Source organism: Fundulus heteroclitus, chromosome 22 (genome assembly GCF_011125445.2).
Source record: "Fundulus heteroclitus isolate FHET01 chromosome 22, MU-UCD_Fhet_4.1, whole genome shotgun sequence".
In the NCBI taxonomy this organism is placed as follows: Eukaryota; Metazoa; Chordata; class Actinopteri; order Cyprinodontiformes; family Fundulidae; genus Fundulus; species Fundulus heteroclitus.
The window spans coordinates 39,363,882-39,387,825 of NC_046382.1; the positions used below are offsets into that span (position 1 = coordinate 39,363,882).

Sequence of the window (23,944 nt, forward strand, 5' to 3'; positions counted from 1 at the left end):
TTTTAGTTCCGTTTTTGCAGTGTGTTTGATGAGCTAGGGCGCTCCTTTGGAAATGCACAGTGTTGTTTGGAATTATAACCCAGAATAATACGTCTGGGTTCATTAGACCCTGACTAGAGCAGCACAGTACTGTATATTGAATGACAAGTGTCATCACATAATCAATGTGTGTACTAACTCAGTCGTAAAGGACTGCTTGCATGCAATTATTTGGTATTGTATAGAATTTTAACTGACATGCTTCAGGTTTTGCATGCTTGTAATTTATATTGGGCATTTGAATGGGCTATAACTCTTCGTAACTGCCTTTACAGCGTCATGGTACACATATAAGCCTTTTGAATTTTGTTCTGGCTCTTCTGATAGATGCTGTACCTTAGAGACCACTTAGATTCTTTGTAATCCCATTATTTATATATATATATATATATATATATATATATATATATATATATATATATATATATATATATATATAAATATATATATAAATTGCCAAACCTGTTCCTGGGAGTTTAGAACCATTATTGATGTTTGGACCGGATAGTCTGAGTGTGTTAAAAATGTACACTGGCATACAGTGTGTGTTATACCCTATTTCAGAGATTAATATTCACATAACACCAAAGGCAGACATGAATCCATTTTCATCAATGTAAGCCAATCCATTAACTCTTTTTTGCCACCAATGTCCGGACTGAGCACGAAGTCACAGTCAAAGTGATGATTACTTTCTGCAGAATGTGTCTGCTCGTGTTTTTTGGACCTGAATCGGTTCTTTTCCTGCATTTATATTGATGCCCTTTAAAAGCTGCCAGTGGAGCAGGATGATTTGTGCAGACAGTAGCAGGCAGTCTCTCCCCCAGGCAATCTTTCTGAAGCCTAAAGCTGTTTTCAAACAGAATGGATTCTGAACGACATTGGATGTCAGCATTGGCAACCCTTTGAGCTGATAGACACTGCTCATTATATCTGTGAAACAAGCTTCTACAATTATAGTGTGACCATAAAAACACCCAAAACTAATCAATCTACAAACTTTTGGTAATAGCTTAAAATGTTATTGTAGTTCTATTCATTTTTACAAAACATCTATTCACTTGCAAGTCATTGAGGCATGAACAGACTCTCGCTGTAGATGAAATCAACATTTTTGCATCTCAGATACCTCTCCCCACTGTTAAAAACTTTGAGTTTCCATTTTAGCACAGGCAGGCGGATGAGCAATTGTTGACTGAAAGCTTCTGAATTAATTAGCAGCTTGGGGTTTGCATGGTGTCAGAACGCGAGAGAGAAACTGAGATGAGCCAAAAACAATGATGCATGATGTTTCATTCCTCTCTGGAACGTAAACCACTAGGGTTTAAATGCCAGTCCGTTGCTGCAGAAATCAGTCAATCTACAGAACTAAAATTAGGAATTTTCGTCAGATTTTGATGCGTTACATCAACAACGTTTTGGGGGGATTTTATGCTACAGACCACAGTCAAGATGGCGGCCGTGTTCGTCTCCTTATAGACAAGGCATGAGCCGCAATCATAATAATTACCTTTATTTGTCATTGCAGCATACATTCCAATTAAATTTGTCCCCTGCATGTTTAGCATTCTGCTAACGGACTTGTTCAGGCAGTTGCAGTCTATGGGTTTTGAACCTGGAACCTTGCAGCCTCTCCAGGAGGCGAGTGGCTTGCTCTCTAACCACCAGGTCACCATTCCTTCACAGCACAGCATAATATCATACAATGTATGTCCTTTTTTGTTGTTGTTTTATTCTAGTCCATGGAAGTGGTAGGAATACATATTTCTGCAATCCTAATCCTAAACCTCACTCATTCAGACAAGCAGCCCAACCAACAGTTGTTTGGTTATTTATTTAATTTTCTTGTCCATGACCCTTTCTGTGTGCAGCTTTATTTACGGTCTCCAAAGGGCAATGTAAACAATAGTTTACATTGCCCATTACCTTGCAGTGATATCCATCACTGCAAGGTAAAATTTTAAGAAGGGCCTGCATGTCCATGTAGGATTTGAACAAGGGAAAGTAGCCAGGCTAAAGTCAACTTTGACATAATTTACATGTTAAAAAGTAATGATAATCATGTACATCTTCTTATAAGGTCATGCTTATACGCTACACTAAAGGTTGTTAAAGTGTTCATCTTACACGGATACAGACGTCGTAGTGTTTACAGTACACCCCCCCCCCACCCCCCCACCCCCCATTTCCCCTTCTGAATAGTAGTAATCCTAACCTGGGTCCTTTCGATGGAGGCTAATCCTTCAAAAAAGATCACGGGTGTCTCTAAAGTTTTTTTTTGTTTGTTTGTTTTTTTTGTTCAAAGTGACATTAAGTTTGTGGTTGGTTTTATTCCTCAAACTTCCCCACTGAAAGTCTGTCGCTCTCATCATTCCAAACAGCCTTTGACAAATCTGTCTTGTATTATTTCTTAGCCCGGTCTTGATGTTTAGGCCTGTGACTCTTATCAGTCAAGCTTTATTAGAGTGGACACCTTACGCTGTACTACCGGACACTTCGGGTCAGTTTCAATTATGGTGGCACATGGGTGACAAAGACTTCCTGGAAGTTTAATGTTAATTATCATTTTTTTTACCAAGTCTATTTGCAGTTAATTTGCTCTTTTTGTTCTTCAGGCATACTTTATTCGCAACAATGTTAACTCTTCATAGACAAATATTCTCCAGCAGCGTTCCTTTTGCCTAAAAGGCAATGTGCAGTTTCAGGTTATTTTGTTTTCTCTATTACTGCACATTTGACTTTACATAATGCAGCTGTCTGTCAGTCACTTTAAGGAACACATTTTCATTGTTTAAATACACCACAGCTTAAAAAGATCTAGAGAAACACATTTCGCAATTCAGTTTCACAATTACAGCTAAATGTTTTTTTTTTCTTCTCTACAATTGTAAATTCATTGGAGCTCATTCTTTTGATTCTGATCAGGGTGAAAAAAGATGTCACGGCAAATAATCTTCCAATTTTTATTTCTAAAGTACCTCAAGTGAAGTGCTATCTAGTTGCTGTCACATTGTGACTTCGTATAGTCTGGCTCTTTGAGAAATTGTCCCTTCGTCAATTTATATCTTCATTTCATACCCACACTTTGCCTTTTCATCCCTTCCTATTGCTAATTTGTATGTGGGAATTAAACGTCTCTGTAACCATTTACCTACACTAAGGTCCATTCATTAATTTGTTATTGTGGATAGAAATTTATGAATTGGGAACAGAAATTGTCCTAAAAATGTCCCAAATATCACCCATCATTTATTCGATTGTATTATTTAATAACTTTGTATCACATTTTATTACCATTTCATTGGTTCTGGCCCCCTTTTGGGTTACATAATGTAATTATTTACCTAAGGCAGTTTATCTTCTTACACCATTGAAATGCAACACATTATGGCCACTGATCAAACCAAAATAACAGGCAGTGCTAGCAGTATTGGTGCATACTGTGCTGTATCAATGGCAGAGAACAACAAAACAGATGCAAGTGAAGCATCCTGTGTGTACCATACTGTTACACATGGTGATAGGGATATGATAAATAACCCCTTATTATCCTACAAAGAAAACCACACAAACACAAATTTAGACTCTTCTGCAGACGAGGGCAGAGGAAACCAAACAGAGAAGTTCCCTCCCTGACAGTCTGGGAACAACTGCGTTGAGCCACCTCTTTCTCTCTGCCTTTATTATCAAACTTCAAAGAAGGGAAACGAGGGGTCATAAGTTTATAACATGGGGGTTGAAAAACAAAGAAGTGAGCAAGTTTTATTGTGGGTGGTGATCAGTCACCTGCAACACACACAGCTGGATAAGGCAAGACATTCCTTATCTGGGAGAACCATTAACCCTAACCCTAAGCAGACTGAACCTGTTAAATAAGAAAGAATTTAAAACTAAACCAAAACAAAACCCAAATCATAACAGTATCAGTGTCTTCAAAGCTAACTGTCCAGCTCATTTTGGAATATAACTTCAGCAAGCATGCCTGTGATCAGCCTTTAGTAGATATTGGCTCAGTTATTTTAAATTCTGTAGAACTTGACGTCATTGTTCGTCATATTCATCATGGGTTTGTCTTCGGGAAGCTGTTGCAGATTGCTGCAGAAAAAACAGCAATCATTTGGATCTGTTTGCCTTTTCATAATGTCTCTGCATCACAGACATTCATGCAGAAGTCTGCAGAATCAGGATGAAAATGGTCCTGCGCACTTCTTTGGATAGCTGAACGAGCAGCTGATGGATAAACTCCGAGTTCAAAGCTAATTTCAAACATTGACAAATGGTTTGACATTTTTCCTGCAAGTGTGATAGGAGGACTGAAACCACCTGGCCTTTATGGGGAAGCTCCCTTTCAGCGACTTAGAACAGGTGGCTGTTGCCTCAGAATGGCAAACGGCCAGCATGGATCAACTCTATGAAGAGTTTTGTCTTAGGAGAGATACAGAAGGTCAGACAGGATGCAACAAAACCCAATCCAGTGAGAAGTGGATGGGGTTTTCAAAACGTTAGGAAAATCAACATTATCAACTGGTTGTGCATTTATTTCATTTATCCCAGTGTGCCAGGCTCAATTGCATTTATAAAAAGGTTTTTCTTCCTCATAACTATGAAATATATGACATTTCTTATAAAGACTTCTCTGTGGCTGTCCGACAAAACGAAACACCTGCTTAAAAAAGCCTCCTGGGGGAGTGTGAAGGAATGACAGGGCGGACATGAGTACAGCTTTGCGCAGGTGTAATAGTTAAAAAGGTCCGCAGGGACATTATAGATACATCTTTCTAGATATTACAGCATAATCTGTTGTTTGGTTTGGACTTGCAGTCACTAGTATGAGTAGCAAGGGATACTGGGTAATCCTGCGAGCAACGACTTCACTGCATTGAGAGAGAAAGCAATACAAGTAAAATTTTTGATTAATTCTGTTCAAGTTTTGTTTGGATTGGGGGGTGGTATCGGAAAATGTTTTAGTCCTTAAAGCGGGAGTGCAACAAAAAATGGTTTGAGAACCGCTGATTTAAGAGCAGCCACTTTGGAAAAAGTAACCTGTAATCTGAAGAATGAAGCCCCTATTTACTGTGTTTTATGTGAATATTTTTTAAATTTTCTTATGTTTTCCAGAACATGCCCATGTTGGTGATTTCTGTTGGTGTGTAATTTATTATTCTGTCATTGCTTTGATGAGATATTGATTCGGTTGAATATTAACATTTTATTGCACTTTCATTATAAAAAATATGAACTTAAACTACTTATATACACAATGGTCAAACGACTATATTTTAAGACTTATTAATGATGCTTTTCATAGTGTTCATTCCTCGTTCACAGAGGAGAACCCTGAAAAACTAGTTTAATACAGAGAGTGTATTAAATGTCAGACCAGAAAATAGACATATGGCTTTTTTTAAATAGCATGCCTCTAGTATATTTTACGTGTCATATGCTAGCCTGGCCAGCCGGACTGATTTACGGCGTAAACACAGCATATCAGTCTGGAAAGCAGCGGTTAGAGCTTGATTTTAGAGGCAGGACTAACAGGATTAGTGGAAACAGCGTAGAACCAATCAGATAACTACGGATGTGACGCAAACTCCAAGAAACACGCTCTGTGCTCTTAAAAAAGTCAGTTGTTGAAGTTTTAAACATATATCCAGCTCATTCAGGACACAACAAAGGGCATCAATAATATATTACCCTGTTGCGGTAGCCATCTTGAGTGTTATGGTTACAGAAAAGCGCTGCTGCATCTTATCTAACTCTGGCGAGTGACAAAACTCCTCCTGCGCTGTGATTGGCTCTGTAAGTTTTAGACCAGAGCGTCTAGGCCTGCCCAGATCGACAAGCTGCGTACTGAATACACCTGCCGTCAGTCTGGCTGCCCAGGCTGCTCACCCAATTTCAACAAAACTAGCAAACTTCAGACTATTCTATAAGGACAGTTCTGGTATTTCTTTGTTTGCTTTAATACGAATTACTTGGACTGATCAAACCTGAACCGAGAAAAAGTCTACAATCATCAGAGATTCTTTAAAACAGCTTGCATGTAATGAAACCTTCATTCTATATATTTATAAATAAGCCATGTTTGGTAATTTTTGTCATTAGGATCAGGTTAGAATTGAAGAAGCATAAAAATCACACTAAACAATCCAGTCAAATGTAGACTGGATTATCATACACTGAATACAGATTCTTTAAAAAAGATTTCTAAGACCTTTCCTCAAAAGTGAATTTATAAATTTTACTATGTAACTTTAGAAATTAAACCAAAATCTACTACAGACAACACTTTGTTTGACTTATGACAACACACGCCATGGTTCTAGGAACAAATTATCCTCTAATCGCCTGGTGGTCACCATGGCAGCATGTGTGATGTTAATAACGTTAGCGCCCTGCAGAGTTTCCTCAAAAGGCATCCTGACAGCCCACTTAGTCAAAGATCAAAAGTGACAAGGAAGAAGTTGGAAAAAAGTTCTTTGGATGAAGAAAATGCACAAAAGAATGTGAAATCTTGTCGCTGGAACTATAAAAATATGTACAGTAAGTGTAGCAGATATGGCTTTAACTACCTCTAACCACACAGCACTTTGACATTTAAAAATCAAAAGTCAAAAAACACATGTTGTGTTTTTCTGATTTCTTTTGAGGATTTGTCTGCCTTGTCTAATGTGTTCACGGAACAGAATCAAAGGGCTGCTTGTATTTCATTGCATGTGTGTTCTTTGAGATATGGAAGGGCATAAAAGGAGTTAAAAGAATGGAGCTTGCATTGGGCCACTGCAGGGTTATTTCTGATATAGCAAGAGGGATTGAAGAATCTGAGTTGAAATGAATGGGGACATGGGAAGTCCTGGCATGGATGGAAATGATTTGAAAGGGATCCAAAGCATTAAAGCAATAGGCATACAAAAGCATTATAGGAAAAAAATAAAACTGTGCAAAATCCTACCAGAAGCCACACAGGCGACATGTTCATTTGGCTGCCAATAAAGATATTACTTATTACTTTGAAACCATATAATTGCTTTGCAGTGGAGTACCTTTTGATTCCAGTGTCAAATCTGAAGCTTTGTATACGTCTCTTCTGTGATTTTCTCTTTACAAGTTCTCAAATTCTTTTTTAGAGTATTTCAAAATGTTTCACAGTACAAAGAAACAATATGATCCTAAATGGTCTGATTCTCTCTTCAGTGTCACTATGAAAGACTTATCAAGAAAAAAAACATTTCTGGCAATTTTTCCTTTTGAACAAAAAACACCAAAAAACTCAAAATGATGAGAATGTATCCGTTCAATCAAGGCTGTTCTTATGTCTATATAAAATGCTTTAAGAATATGATAGTTTATATCGTGTACTGTAAGGTTTTTTATTTCACGGTATATTGAATGCTTCTTAAATGTCAAACCGAAAAAATAAATGATTGCATTTTTTTTAAGGATAGCATGCTCCTTAAGTATGTTTCATCTGTTATGTGTAGGCAATTCTAGCAAATTATGGGCTTTGAAAGAATAAACAAAAGTAAAGCAATGTCACACTTCATTAGAACTTTGTATACCATTCATAGGATATGAAGGGATTTTTTTCATAAAATATGAATGTTAAAGTTGTTGTTTTCGTCAATAAGCTGCAGGTCCTAACCGCAGTGAAAAAGTTGTTCATGTTGCCTTTTTTATACAAAATCTCACTCTTACTTTTTAGACAATGGCAGCAGCAATAAGGAAGAGCAGAGACGTTACTGTTGTTTTTCACAGTTGACTTATTTAGATCCACTTGTTGGTTCTGAAAATGTTCCTTCAAAGACAAGTTAAGATCTAGTTCTTTGGACATAAAGTAATGAGTGAGATGAGTCCAGCTCTTAATCCCATGCTTCCAATATGCTGAAAATAGCTCTCAGGTTTGGGGGTAGGACCCAGCAGCACATATTGAACTCCATGTGTGAGTATCGTGAGCATTGTTTCTTTCTTTTTCTTTGTTTGTTTGGTGATGTGGATTGTTGTTTTCCCTGCTTTCGTTCCAGACAGAAGAAAGGCGGGATCACATAAGTATAGCAAATTAAAAGGTTGTGTTCGTAGAGCTGTTGGCATGATGAAGTTGTAGCCTTGGCGTAAGGGCAGTGAGGTCACTCCTCCTTTAATCATAGGTAGCCCAGCACTGCTGCTACCCAGGACCCAGATATGAGAACTACATATCCATCCATTTTCCAACACGCTTGTCCCTATTGGGGTCGTTAGGGGTGCTGGTGTCTATCTCCAGCTGTCAGTGGGTGAGAGGCGAGGTTCACCCTGGACAGGTCCTCAGTCTATCGCAGAGAACTACATATTGAATTCTCACTAAAAGGCTAAATGAAATCTTTAGTAAACTTCATTTCACTAAGACATTCCCCAAATGTAGTGTTTCAGGATTTAGAATGATGGGATGGGACCTCCAGTTAAGGAGAAACAGACACAGGCCAAGATAGCTTCAATCAGAGCCAAGAGTGGACGGTCATATATGCTTTAACACTGAAGTAAGGTTTTCCAGATTGTCCGTGATCCAGCAGGATTCAGTCACTCTGTGAGATCCTAAAGAGTATGGCACAACCTCAGCCCATCTTGAAATAGAGCTTAGAGCCAGTGTTTCATATGAATCTTCTACACTAATGGAGGCAGCAGGTTAAGAACTTTTTTCCTTTTGTCCTGAGCAGGCTGCTAGTGACAGTGGCTCTAAACGTTTAAGTATTCTGTTAATCTAGGTGTGTGTATGTTCCTGTTTTCTTTTCACTCTTTTTTTAATTATGGATATAACTATTTTGATGTTCAATTTCTTTCATGAATTTCCCCATTGAGGGACATTACAGGAATTCTTATCTTACCTTATTTTAGACTTAAAGAGCAGATCATATACTCAATATTACCTTAACGAAACTGAATTATGCTAAATCAAAATTAACAGCGTGGTATTAGACTAAATGTAACATAATTTCAAATGTTTTTTTTTTCTTTATTGCCACAAGTTATTTATTTTTTTGGTTTTGAACCGGTGAGTTCTAAATAATGAATTATAATTAAATTAAACCATTTGACTTTATATTGTCAATTATTTCCCAATTAATGAATGAGTGTATGTTCTCAACCCTTTTGAGTACAAATTCTGACATGCTACCGGTTATCTCAACTATGTAGAAAATGAAGTATGATTGTTGCATTTCTCATCTGATTATTTTTCATTCCTTAAACTTTAATCATTAAAAAAAATTAATTCTCTGAATTAGTTTGACTGTATTTTGCAGAACAAAAATGAGAACTATTGTTCATTTTTCTTTCAATCTATAAAAAAGAAAAGAAAAGTCCTACAATACACCTTTTTTTCCTGGCACTTTCTTCTCTGAAATCCTAATTATTTCTCAAAGAATTGTAACACAACCGAATGCTTTTGTGCGTTTCATTTTCTCCGCTATCAGACGCATCCGCTCTTGTCAACACAATTTTACATGACTCACGCTGTAAAAGGGCAAGAAGAAGATGTAATTTTCTTTTTAATTAAAAGTAACTTTTAGGGAAGCAGAATCAGAGAAATCTCTCCAAACTGAAGACCAGAATCTAACAGAAAACAGGAAAAGTTCCCATCTGGCCTATGGTTATGAAAATATAAAACCTTAAGGAACTACATGTGGATTGCCAATTTGGAGGATTTCTGACATGTTAATTTCACCTAAACATCTCATTTTTCTCTCCTTTTGTGTTCCCAGTATTGCAAGCGTCCCCCTACGGTTCGCCAGGGAGACGTTTGTGAGTCCAGCTTTGCACGCTGCAGCATCACTGCCCTGCCTCCCAGCTGCTCCAGAGGCACAGCTAAACATCACAGGTAAGACATTCAACTGCACACACATTCTCAATTAGATCTGATTCAGAACCAGAACCGCAGCAACCCTTTTTTTTCTCCTCGCTCCAGGAGGGAATGTAGATTTTACGAACAATGAGGAACCTCTGTGTCATTCCTTGTAATCAGCGCGGACTCAGCGAAGAGGGAAATTGAATTATCCACATTACAGTGCAGGCGAGGCTAATTGCTGATTTTCAGAAGGATGGTAGTAATTATAATTAAAACTATAAACACTTTAACAAGCATATCTATAACAGTCAGAACCGCAGCAGAAATGGAACAGAGATGAAGTGAGAGCCAGCGCAGACATGTGAGAGCTCAGAAAGCTTTTCTCACTCCGCTGGCTGGTCATCACCCTTCAAAACAAACATGTATGCACACACACAGAAATGACATTCTCTACCAAAGCAAGTTTTCTGTTAGAATACGCAAGACAAAAAAATTTATTCACGGAGCCAGGCAAGCTCCTGCAGGTCAGCTCTACGTATTAAACCTGCTTGTTGGTATCCCTCCTATGAGAAAAATCATGTCTCCCAGTTTGACTCTCAGTGATGCTGAGAAATTGCAACATGGTTGCTTTTCATCAAAACGCGACGTGCTGAGTACCCCTTTAGCGTAATCCAATTTGTACTCTACATTAGCTCTTAGCTGTTTAAGAAATATTAAAACCAATGGCACCCCACTAGATGAGAAAAATATGTTGCCATTTTTTTCATTCTAGTAAGTATTAACTCATGTGCAGGCAAAATACTTGGTGTTTAAGTTCAGAAAGACATGGAAAGCATGATTTGGACTTCTTGAAGAAGATTGTTCTCCAGCAATCATGAGTAATTTGTATCCCAACTCTAGTTGATACCTCCTTTGCTGACCACTTGAGGTCAGGACCAAAATCAAAGTGGGATTTTTGTCATCTTAAAACTAATTGCAGAACAGTCGAAGAAGTTCGTGAAAACAATATTTATTAAAAGACACTGGTTATTTTGCCTATTTTCCATACTTGTCCAGTGTTGGTATTTTTCTACCCACCTTGTTGGGATCCAAAACAGAGCTGCAGGCTACTGACCGTGTGTCTCTTCCACTCCATTCACGAAGTGCGGATGTTTCGCACAACTTTGGCAACTGATGACATCAAGCATTTCTCTATAATCCGATCATACCACAGTAAGCAATTGTGATTCCTCCAATGAACAACAACATCTACCAGCACAAGGTTTCTCCCAGCTATATTGGTTTGATCAGCTCGTCATGATTTCTGGTGACCAACAAGGGATAAGAACCACAATCTTATAAAAAACAACTTATAGGATGTGCAGTGTGTGAGGTTTGAAAAATTCCTCATAAACACTCCCCTATTCAATTCAATTCAATTCAATTCAATTTTATTTATATAGCGCCAAATCATGAAACATGTCATCTCAATGCGCTTTACAAAGTCAAGTTCAATCATATTATACAGATTGGGTCAGATTATACAGATTGGTCAAAAATGTCCTATATAAGGAAACCAGTTGATTGCATCAAAGTCCCGACAAGCAGCATTCACTCCTGGCGAAGCTTAGAGCCACAGGAAGAGTCGTCTGCATTGTACATGGCTTTGCTGCAATCCTTCATACTGAGCAAGCATGAAGCGACAGTGGGAAGAAAAACTCCCCATTAACGGGAAGGAAAAACCTCCAGCAGAACCAGGCTCAGTATGAACGGTCATCTGCCTCGACCGACTGGGGTTACAGAAGACAGAACAGAGACACAACAAGAGAGACAAAAAAGCACAGAAGCACACATTGATCTAGTAATCTGTTCTACATTAGATGGTAGTAGCGGGTGAGCCGTCTTCTCTGGATGATGTCACAGTTAACAGAACGCCAGACCAGGTGTACCTACTATGAAGAGAAAAGAGAGAGAACAGAAAGTTAAAGCAGAAATGACGACACGTAATGCATAATTGAAGAACAGTAGAACTCAATAGAGTGAGAAAATTATATCCTGATGTCCTCCAGTAGCCTAAGCCTATCACAGCACAACTATAGAGGTAGCTCAGGATAACATGAGCCACTCTAACTATAAGCTTTGTCAAACAGGAAAGTTTTAAGATTAGTCTTAAAAGTAGACAGGGTGTCTGCCTCACGGACCAAAACTGGGAGTTGGTTCCACAGGAGAGGAGCCTGATAGCTAAAGGATCTGCCTCCCATTCTACTTTTAGAGACTCTAGGAACCACCAGCAGACCTGCGGTCTGAGAGCGAAGTGCTCTGTTAGGAACATACGGGGTAATCAGAGCTCTGATATATGATGGAGCTTGATTATTAAGGGCTTTATACGTTAGAAGAAGAATTTTAAATTCTATTCCCTACAAAGACAAATAAATGAAACACACTGGTGAAGTGCATGGTTACGGCATGGAAGTAGGGAGGGGTGAAATGGTAACGCTTAGGGTTGAAATAGGGGTGCAAATTAGTGAAGGAGCAAATTAATGAAGTCGGTAGTAATGTGCAGTCTGCAGTGGCTAACCTCCTGTTTGAAATATACAAGGCAAACTGTAATGTACTGAGTGAATCCAGACAGAAAACATAGTTGATGGAAAAAACAGTGCAGGGTTAATATTTGTGAACTTATGCTGTTGTGTTTTTGTTTTTTGTTAGTTTTTTTTCCCCTCACACTATTTTTGAAACAGTTGCTCTGCAAACCACGTTCAGGTTTTCACAGCTGAAGGTCAGAGTCACTGACTGCAGTGCTGACTGACCTCCAGGCTGGGACAACCTGGTCGTCTTTCTCTGTACCCAAGAAAAGTGGGTTAAAGGGGTTATATACAGCAGGTAATACATTTACTATCCATAATCTCTCCACAGAGCTCCTCTTTAAATAGTCCAAAATATCACTTTAAGATAACTGTTGCACATAAGGGAATAAAATATGTTTTCCTTTCAAACTGGGTAGTCTTTATGTGACGAAGCTAGACCAGGAATTTACGCTACCTACTATCTAAACCGGTAAATGTCTCCATTGACTGCAATGACATAGTCAGAACATGCTTGATCACATGTTACTTTATATAAGAGATTTTGATAAGTGACATTGGATTGTTCACATTTTCAAAGTTATTATCAGTAATAGTTCCATCCCCTGTAATAAGCAGATCTCACGTCAACGTCTAGAAACTGAATAAATACACAGTTAGACCCATATTTTGCCTGATTTTAGCAAGTTAAAACAACTCAAACTACAAAAATAAATAAAAAGCTAATCTCTATGGGATACACTTTTATATACGTGCAGGTTTTTGTGGCTTTCCCAGCCTAAGGCAGTCCTGTTACAATGTGATCTTTTGTTGGCTGAGGTTTTTTTGCTGGCTCAGTCCGCCTCATCACCTGATCTACCAGATCTGATTGTGCGTCAGCTCCGTGGGGATGTCTGAAAATGTGTAGGGATTTACAATTTTAGGGATGTAGCGCAAAAAAAAAAATCCCAAAAATGTACCTCACTCTTGGTGGACTTGGAGCTCACTAATGTGTTACAGTTTACTGGGTACAGAAGGCCTGATGTTTTTTTTATTATTATTATTGGTCTTCTTTTGTTACATGTAGGCTAATATTTACTAGCATCTTTTTAGCACACTCACAGTTTTCTGTCTAAAACTGTTCAGCAGTATCTAAAGCTGGCAAAGGTTGCCCTTTTTTTCAATATTACAGTCTTATTCAATAGATTAGAGTATAATTGAGAGTTAATTTACCATTTATTTCAATAACTCAGTTCACTTAGTAAAACAAATGATCTATATTAATTACACACCGACTGATGTTTTCAAGCCTCTATGTTGATTATGACAATTTTCTGCTTACAGTCAGTGAAAAAGTAATGTTTAGGACTAGACTATTACATCAGGTCAATAAAAAAAAAAGAAATACAATACAAAAATACAAGACCTGCTTAAAGAATATTTTCAAAGATACTTATAATCTGGCAAACAAACTTCTTCGGAATGCTTGTTCTAATTTAGTGAATATAACTAAAATCGTACTCCACTTATCCGGGACCAGGTAGCAGTGGCAGCAGAACTTTGTATCCAGGAACTCTTCCCTCAGTGCCGAAGCAGAATGACCAAAGATGAGTGTAGGAACGTAGACCGATCGGTAAATCGAGAGCTTGGCCATGTGGCTCATCTCTCTTCGCCACAACAGATCGCTGCAGCCACACTGATCCGTCTGTCGATCTCCATTCTCCCCTCACTCGTGAACAAGCCTCCGAGATACTGAAACTCCTCCACAAAATCCCATCAGTCCTTGGTCTATTCAGCGAGACGCCAACAAGATCTCTTCCTCCGTTTCTCCCAAAGGCTCGGCCTCTCTGAGAAAAGCAGAAAATGAATTGTGTGCTGGACAATTGGGTCTTACTTATTGTTTGCAGTCATACTGTATGCAGAAAGACTTGGAGACTATGCCTGGATATCGTTGGCCACAACAGCCACAGAAATTGTCCAGGATTTATTTTCTGGGATGGAAATATCTCATTTAGAGGGAAGAAATGGGAAAGAAAACTCTGCCAGCAATGTTAAGTGCCTGACTGTAAGCTTCCTGTTGTTGTGACTAATAAGCTCCTTTTTAGAGGCAAATCTACCACTCAAAACAGCAGATTTAAATATAAATGAGGCTCTGAAGTGTAGTTTGAAAAATTAAACCTAAGCTCAAAATAATGATATAAGCATGGACGTGTTTTCTTACTGTTGTGTAACAAGTTAGAATGCACACAAATTCTGACTCCATAAAGTCTTTCTAAGTTCTAAGGCAGTGTAACAGGTTTATGGGACAGCAAATAGATTTTTATTGTAAAAAGTAATGAACGTATCTAAATATTATTGTGAATGAACCTTTGAACTTCTTTCCTTTTCACAACCGTTTATGAAAGCTCGTCTGCAGCGCTGTCACAAGCCAAAACTGGAGCTCTGCAAGCCCACATTTGATAAAAACTTGTTTTTTTCTTTTGATCTTGCAAAGACTTGGTGACAACGGCAATAGAATATAACAGCGTCAGTAACTGCATCATCTTTTTTAGTGACAGAGTCATCTAACTAATTACTTTTCTCATTTTGGGAACGCTGTTACGTTACTTACAATATAACAAGGACCGTTACAACAACTCGATCCATTACAACAAAATTTCTTAAGAAAGTTTGTTTCTTTTCTGTTGAAGGGGGAAAGCGAACCTTGCGGATGGTGGGTAGGGGGGTAAGAAAGAGGCATGTGTTCCTTAGGAGGCTTAAGGTGGGCGAGTGTTCACCATGTAGTGGTAAAAATGTACAGCATGGAGAGATAAATAAGTGAATAGAGAGTTAATATTTAGAGTGTTGTTTGGATTTTTATTGAGGGGTCAGAAGTAGGCCAAAGCTTATACTTTGTTGTTGTATGTTTTAAGTTATGCATGAAACTGGGTGCCTTAGTTTAGTACTTTACTTCTCCAGTGGTATTCTGTTATTGTTAACTGTCATAATCACTAAAATACTTACCCATTTTGTAGTCAATTGTAGTCTGTTAATGCGCAGTATATGTCAGATTTTAAAACATCTAGTTCAATTTATTGCTCTTTATCATAATCTTTGAACATAATAACAATAATCATATTTACATAAATATATTGCAAATGATACGTGTCTTGACTCTTGACTCACGTGACCCACCACAAACACTAAAATGGTATAGACAGGTGTACAGTGTTTTCAGATTTTTTGCCCATTTAATTCATTAGTATGCATTTTATATTTGATAACTGAACACAGCAGTATTCAAAGTTCCAATAACTGAGAAGTCATCAAAATTCACTGACATTTTAGCCTGTAAAATTATGACTAAATAACTACTTTGCCTATTAACTAGTTGTTTTGATGCAGTACCCAAGTTAGTAACTTAGTTACTTTTCGGGAGAAATAACTAGTAACTAAAACTAGTTCCTTTTGTAAGTAACTTGCCCAACACAAGTGACAATGTAAGGACTACAACAACTAATCATTAATAAGATGAAGGTTATTTTAGTTTGCTTGTTCCTTTGTAAATTAATCAACTCAGAGGGCGATGAGGTATATGTGCACTGTAGATGTGCAGCTGCTGGAAAGGCTAAAACCTCTCAAACTCTTGTCTTCTCTGGAGGAAATAATGAACCTACACCATTTTAGCAGCCGCTCATTTATTCCTCCTAATCATCAGTTACAGCAATACACTGGCTTTATTCTGACAGCTTCACAGATACACTCTGCATCCAGGTCTGAAGCTGAGAACAAAACTATTCTCTGGACGTTTATTTTGATGCCAAGCAACGGGCACCAACTCCGATAACGTATACACTCAACTTTGTTTCTAAATGAAGCAGATTGATATTGTTAGGAACAAACAACTTATTATGGTCTTATTTCTTTAGAATATTTGCTTAGAGGAGCAAGTTAAGAACTCTAAATTAACTCAGAAAGCTTTGAGACTTCTGACTTAGAGAGGAGATTGAAACATGCCCTGACTAAGTGAATGGGTTGTAGTAGTGGTATGGAATAGAATGAGAATCTCACAGTGGGATAAAACTTGATTAAATATCCAGCGGTTTCACAGTAACACAAAAATTGTGATCAAATATATAGATTAAGCTATGAATTTTATCTTAGGACAGGAAAGCAATAGTTATCCAGCATTCTACTGGACATATGGGTTATCACAGATCTAACAATTGTGTCTAGAACCGTTTTTTTTTTTGGTGCATAGCTTAGGTCCTTCAGTGTTAGCAGAAAGATGCTGCCATTGTTCTATAAATCTATTGTAGAGAGTGCAATCTTTTTCTGACAGCATCTGCTGGGGGAGCAGCATCAGAGGCAGCTAATTAAAGAAGATGAACACGTTGATAAAGATGGCTGGTTCTGTTCTCGGAACTCATCTGGAGCCTCTGAAGATGCTTTTGCAAAGAATGATACTTCAAAAAGTGAAGAACATAATGGACAGACCTGAGCATCCTCTTCATGAGACCATCCTACACCAACAGTGTATTCAGTCAGAGGCTTCTTCAGACCAGCTGTAACACAGACTGCTACAGGAGATCCTTCCTGCCTACAGCCTTCACCATCCACTATGACTCTTTAAAGTAACATGGATGATATGCGTTAACACACCATCTAATTCCCCTTTAGTATTGATAAAGTACTTTACCATAGAGATGAAATTGAATCGACCTTTACAGGATAAATACTTGCTGTTTATTCTGTAATGGGGAGACCACTGCTGACCCAGAACTGCTGTGCCAGGGACTGTTCACCATGCTGGCCTCTGGCAAGAGGTTCAGCAGCTTCAAATGCTGAACAACCAGATTCATTCTGTCAATAAGAGAGATTTGGTTTCCACACCAAAATAATCTTTTTTTGTGACTGGAAAAAAAACATATTTTAACTGAGCAAAAGTCTGTTTGCCCCCGATTTAAGCCTGCTTACTGTTGTGATGCCCTGGATAACTGAGAATTTGCCCAGGCAACCATGTTTGTCTTTTTTTTTTTTGTAAGCCAGAGACAAATGTGAAAGCCCTTTTTTCAGCAGGCGGACCGATCAGGGGTATGTTATTCTATTACTTTAACGAAATTAGAAGGCAAAAACTGTTGTTTAATCTCCAAAGGTAACAGCTAAGTTCCTTATACTGGTGAAGATTCTCAGTCATCCAGGTCATGGTCATTCCAAAAAAAAGGTAAAAAACAAACAAGTCCAGTTGTTTTGTTTTTTACCTTTTTTTTGGAAGCTGAGTTCCTTGTATTCCATTAACACGAGTGCATGTCTGCTTTTGTTTCAGCATAAAAAGAAAAAATATGGTAAATTCTGCATTTACTATGCATTTAAAACTGTAGTAGATCCAGTTTGATCAAAAGATGAACCGTATATCTCCAGATTTTTTGGACTTGTTGAAAAATTCCACTGCAGGAGGGCTGCAGCTCATTCTCGCTCTATATACAACAGATATGGGTCATTGCTATATGTTTTATTCAAATGTGACTAAAATATTGCAAAATAATATGATCCAACAATAACATTACCAAATCTCACACGTTATCCTGTTTGCATTCATTCAGATCCCTTCACCTAAGGAAACTGGATGCTCATACTGAGAGTGTGACCTGTTTATAACTTCATTCCCAGACAGTTGGTTGATCCTTTTTTTTGTGAACATAAATAATAAATCATAGAGATGCCAATACAAAAGATACCCAATCCTGATTCAGCAGAATTTCACACGCTTCACTCCACCACATGGAAACTTTTCACAATAGCATAAAAAGTGTCACGCACACTTCAAATATAACCAACTGTGTAAGATGGGGTTTTCAGTACACCTGTATCAAAATATAGAAAAGAAGTGTGACACTTTGAATTTGATAACATACCATGTCAAATATCAGTTACAGATTCCTTGCTCAAGAGTCAGCAGAGTAAAATGTCAAAAACAGCTTCTTTGTCAGACAAATTAACAATTTTAACTGCTCGATCCCATTTAGAGGAAATAGTTGCAATTATGTTTGTCTCACCATCTAAGTTTTGTTTTGACCTGTGTTTTATTCTGGTAAAAATCTAATTAGCAACCTTAGGAATGACATAGATTAGACTTTTTGCAGCCAAGTTGAATTTCTACTCTCCTCAGAATCAATTATTTTCCAGCTGTTCCACAGAAGCGTTGCCGTCATCACCATTCGTGATTACAGGGATTTTTTTCCCCCTGGTAACAAGGCAGGTTTCTCCTGTAGACAGGTGGGAAACATGCCTGACATGTCTTACACGTTAAAGTCAGGCTTCTAGAAGTCACATTCATTTCATGTCTTTCTCTGACAGAGTACTGAAACCAAACATCATAAACCAACTGTCAGCTGGAAAAAAAAACTGTTAAAACTGATAAAAATGACCCAGAGATACATTGAAAAACCCAAAAAGACCCGCTGCACGAATTTTTTGTCACTAACTAATGATTTTATTTCCCTTCCAGAAACGCCTCCTTGTCCCACAGCCCTGACCAGAGGACGCGGCCCGCTCATTGGTCAGCTCCACGCAGGACCCCACCTATACCTAGAGGAAGGCTAAACCCAATCGGAGGATCCAAGTTTTCAGGGCCTGCCTACGAACACCTTCAGGAAATAGATCCCTCTGAAAAAGAAGCAGAAGCACAAAAAGGGTGAGAATTGACCGAACACACTGGTTACCCTTTGATGGAGAATGATATAAACCCTGGACCCTGGCCTTTCAAATTATTATTTTTTTTTGTCTTCCTTTTAAAGCACTCACAATTTTCAAACATATCTCAATATGTATTATTTCTCACTTATAATTAAATACTTGGGTCACATATAATAACCATAGTCCTGTTTAAATATATCGGTGTGTATACGTGGGCTGATTTGGAAATAAGAGCAGCTTTTAAAGCAAAGACATTTTTAGGTTTTATTCACACCTCCTTCTCTCAGTCTTTATGTCTCCGCTGCTTTTCTTTGCTGTTTTCTCCCCAGCGCTGACTCATTTTAATGAAAACCCTTAAATGAAGAATATAGACCTGCCACACACTAAGCTTTGGATCATATTTTAAGCGTGAACGTTTTCAAAGCCAATCCTTTTGAAAACCCATTCTTTCCTGCCTTATAGAAGAAGAATCTGCATTTTTAATACCCTCTGCTCCTCCTCATCCTTTTGTTTTTTTTTCCCAGCCCAGTCCCCTGAGCTTGGATGGAAATGGGGTCACTTCATGTTGTGGTCTGCAGTTACTCTGTGGCTGAAAGGAAACGCTCAGGCTGGTGCTGTAAGGGACACAGGATGTAGACTGCACATCTGCAGCGTTCGATCCCTGCCTGCTTCTCTCCTTCTGGTTACACCTGCATTAAATTCTCAGTATCAGCTTTTTAATGTTCTAGCTAAGCAGATAGACCTGTAATTAAATCCCAGTTAGGTTGTAGCACACAAACCTGTTTAGGAAGCACAAAAGATCTGTGTGAAAAGAATTCCTCGTAAAGGGTGCTGGGCTTTGACCCATTTCGCTGCCTGAATGATGATTCGGGGCTTTAACCACCTGGACTAGCAAGCCTCGCTATTGGCGGTCCAGGTTCAGCCTCAAACTACGCACGCTAACATAATTGTTGTGAAACAGTAGGTCTGATTTGGCTATGGATAAATATTAATGAGGGCCAAAAATAATTGCAATTAAAGTTAGTACTTTTAATCAGCATTACTGACTGGGGGCAAATCACTCAGTGAGTGGGTGTGATTGAGTGAATGTGGCTACAGCGTAAAATGCTTTGAGAGGTCAGTAGGACTAGAGAGCAATATGTAACTTCCATCCATTTACTATTCAGTTCATTTTTCTTTGCCAGTCAGGTCAAGAGGTTCCTGTGCGTCTCCACCTTTTCCAGCCTTTGGTTAGCTGTGGGCTATGAAAAAGGAGATACAGAGATTTGTAGCTCTAAGACTTCACAGGGATCCCAGCCGTGACCCCTCCTTCCTGGGAGTTGTCATAAAACGGGGTTAACGCTGTGCATTCTGGGATTCGGAGTTTTTAACCAGTCTCTTTCTTTGTTGTTGTTGCAGTTCAGACTTTGTTTTATTCCACATGGCAGAACGCAACATAATTCTTTGTAGGCGTACTCAACCACAAGCTTAAATGTGTTTTGATGGGATAGACCAGTGTCGGCTTGTAAAAGGTACATTGTTTTTAAACTTTTTATGCTAATGGCAATTTAGGCATTCTAAGAGGAAAACTTGCCAGAGGCTGCAGCAGACAGGTGGAAATGTAAAAACCATTTGAAACAAAAGTAACTGAGCAATATTTATATTTTATATTAACTAATTTTAATTCAAGGCAAACTCTCCAATCGTCTTTTTACTTACATGGTATAGTTTGTGCAGGGCTTTCCTTTGACGTCTTTGTCAAAGCCAACACAAACTTCATCCTAAAACCTCAGTCCATCACCCAGAAACTGGATTTACATTCTGAGAAATGCAGATAATGACAATGCTGAAAATGGGTGGCCAGAAAGAGGGAAGCGTCTAATGCTAAAACCCCAACCCTAAACCTAAGAGCTACAATGTATTTGTCATTTGAAAGAGAAATCTGTGTGCTTAATGTCAAAAATGTCATGTTCCTGGTATTTATTTTTATGTAACTAAACCATAGTTTGATGATACTGAGCAGCATCCAGGCTGTGCATTCACACACCGACCCAAGAGTCTTCAGGGCATCTTTAGGGTTTGTTTGCAAAATGAAATGCAACAGCCTGGAGAAATCCATCAGTTGTTGTTGTTTTTTTTTTCATCCAGTAACTACTGACAGCAGTGATGAGACTTATTTCTTTCAGACCAAGATAAGTGAAGCAACCTCTGGGTCTCAGAACTATTTGTGCCGGGCCCACCTGCTGTGAAAAGATGGGCCCATCCTCGCTGCGTTTGGCAGCCTGTCTGCTTTCCCTCTCCCATCGCTCGCTAAAGTGTGTGCAGCTCTTTTTTTCTCTGGGTGGACACAACTTTGGAAAAAAAAGTGAAGATTCTGCAAGGAAAAGACAACCCAAAGTGTCATTTAATAGCTCAGAGCTTTTTCTTTTTAGAACCAATATAATCTCCCGATGTTAGTGCATTCACTTCCTCCTACAACCACGGCTACCAATGTTCCTTTACACAAGCAGCTGGTAAAACAGTGAACTGTGAGTAGGGACACTCCTTTAAGGGACACAAAGACGTCAGGTGTCAAGAATTCATTGTCCATAAACCGACGTGATGCCACTTTATCTAAACGTAATATGTAAAAAGTTATTCAGCAGATGTGGGTATAGAATTTAATTTACCTGTTTGTTAAAAATGAAGGACAATATCCAAATTAATATGTTTAAAACCATTACTTTAGGCCTTCAATGGGTTTTTGTATAATCCCAATTGTGACATCTTCTATAATACAATATAATGTTGGCACGTGTATAAGAAATGCTAATTAATGATAGGCTTTGTAATTAATTCATTGTGTTTAATAGCATATTTAATCAAATAGTGACATTTGACACAATAAGCAATGTTTTTCAATTCTGAAAACGGTGGGGTTCATGACTTAATCGATTAATAGAAGTTGTGGATTTCACTCCGTGGTTATCCAACCATATAGATCCAGGTGCAGTAAAACTAAAAATGTCAGCAGAGAAAAGAGAGAGAAACCTAACAATGGTCTCTGGTGAAAGTTCAGATGTTCAGCATCAGACAACAGAGCGCTGTATGATGGAATCATTTTCCGTTTCAGTCGTCTCTTTTGTGAAGGAAACAGTGAGTCTCAAGGGACTAACCTGAATAAATAAAGGATTATTATTAGTATTATTATTAATAATACCAATAATAATAATAAGAAGAATAATAATAATAGTGAAACATTTTAACAATCTGCTTAAATGGGGCCGACCAGCTGTTAGCCTTCCAGCTTTTTTGTGAATTAATACATTTTTCCAGAAATTGAAAAATAGCTATGGGAACCATTACTGATTTTTACCTTACTCCAAAACATCAGTGTGATTCCTTTAAGAGATTTTGAAAAGACTGCAAACCTTTACAATCCTAGCATTTTCCATGACAGACAAGTTCAAAGCTCAAAAGAAGAAAAGAGGAACTCTCCAGTATTCCATTTAGCCTTACTCTGTCTTCTGAAAGTCTCACTTTCTTTTGTTCTCTTAAATTCTAAATAAAGAACTAGGCAGACATGTCTTGAAATGTCTAAGGAATAGTTACTTTTTGAATAGCTTTTTACTCTTTGTGTCTTCATCCTTCAGTAAGAACTTCCATGATGAAGAGTTGTGTATTTAGCAGGACCCGTTCGCAGTTGGGCATGATGAGCTCACTGATGGAAAATAGTTGGATTTTAGATTTTTTGGTTTCCTAGCCAGCTAGTTAGGGTGAGGCAAGTTCCAGTTACCTGCCGATTCACTGTGTCATTTCGCTAAAATATATCAACCTGAATGTATTTAGAGGTTTTTTAACTGTGGAAAAAGGAATCTTATTTGGGGGAGGTTGCAAAAGGACACAACAAATGATTGGAGGGCTTTGTAGCTTTGTTGCACATCAAGGCTGAACCCCTTTTCTTCCCCTAAAGAGCAGTAGATGTCACACTAGACCTCACAGCAAATGTTAAGATGAACACAATTATGTTTTAAATGGTAGATTAACCATAGTGATCAAACAAAATGGCTTTAGCCCTCCGACTACGTTGAGAAGCAGGAAAGTTGTCTGTTGAAGGACTTTACTACAAGAACATGATTCGCATGTGATGTCTTGGTCTATATCAAGTTTCAGTTTCAGCCAGAATATCCTGTGGGTATTATTATTCACATTTAGGCCCTTTTTATTCATATTTGAATATATTTGGAGCTTTTACTCACTGACTCTACAGCACACCATTCCAAAGTCCCTTTCACAAAAACACACTTTTTTTTTTGCTCAGATGTGGTGACATATCCATACATAGTTTGTGCAAACAGATGAGCTTATACCACTTATTCTGATCACACCCTCAAGCTTACTGAGTCACTGACCCACAGACTGTGGGTCCCTGGCCCATCCATTCCCTCACTCACTAAGAGACAGCAGATGGGTAGACAGATGGACGGCCGCACCCCTTTACTGTAGTGTTGTAGCCTCCGGTTGCCATGGAGGCATCTGACCACGACTGCGAAGAAACTGAGGGAGATAGACAGATACAGAAATAGCGAGGGAGCATCTCCAAAAATACAGAAACATTTACAGAGGAAAGAAAACAGCAGCTGCAAAGTAAAAGGATGTAACTGAAGGGCGTGCAGATAATTTATAAGAGTGAGAAAATTTGTTTAGAAATTTTAAAAAGTGATGATGGTTCCTTTTCATCCCTGATTTAGACTCTTGTTGTCACTAAAATGGCTGTCAGGGAGACAGAATATTGTTACAAATATCTTAAGAAATATCTGTTGCATAAATGGCCGATGGAAAAGTTGGGTACTCTGAATGCTTTTTTTTTTTTTTTAAAATAAGGAATATTTATCTTTTCCACTTCAGTCTGCCA

General features: G+C 38.2%; 1 protein-coding gene across 1 annotated transcript in view; it reads left to right on the plus strand.

Annotated features, from left to right (window-relative positions):
* LOC105933360 (pro-neuregulin-3, membrane-bound isoform) overlaps positions 1-23,944 on the plus strand; it is a 258,376-nt gene that overhangs the window by 227,430 nt on the left and 7,002 nt on the right. The window contains exons 8-9 of the mRNA XM_036126084.1: positions 9,771-9,886; positions 18,884-19,069. Coding sequence (XP_035981977.1) covers positions 9,771-9,886; positions 18,884-19,069 — 302 coding nt within the window. The remainder of the gene's footprint in view (positions 1-9,770; positions 9,887-18,883; positions 19,070-23,944) is intronic.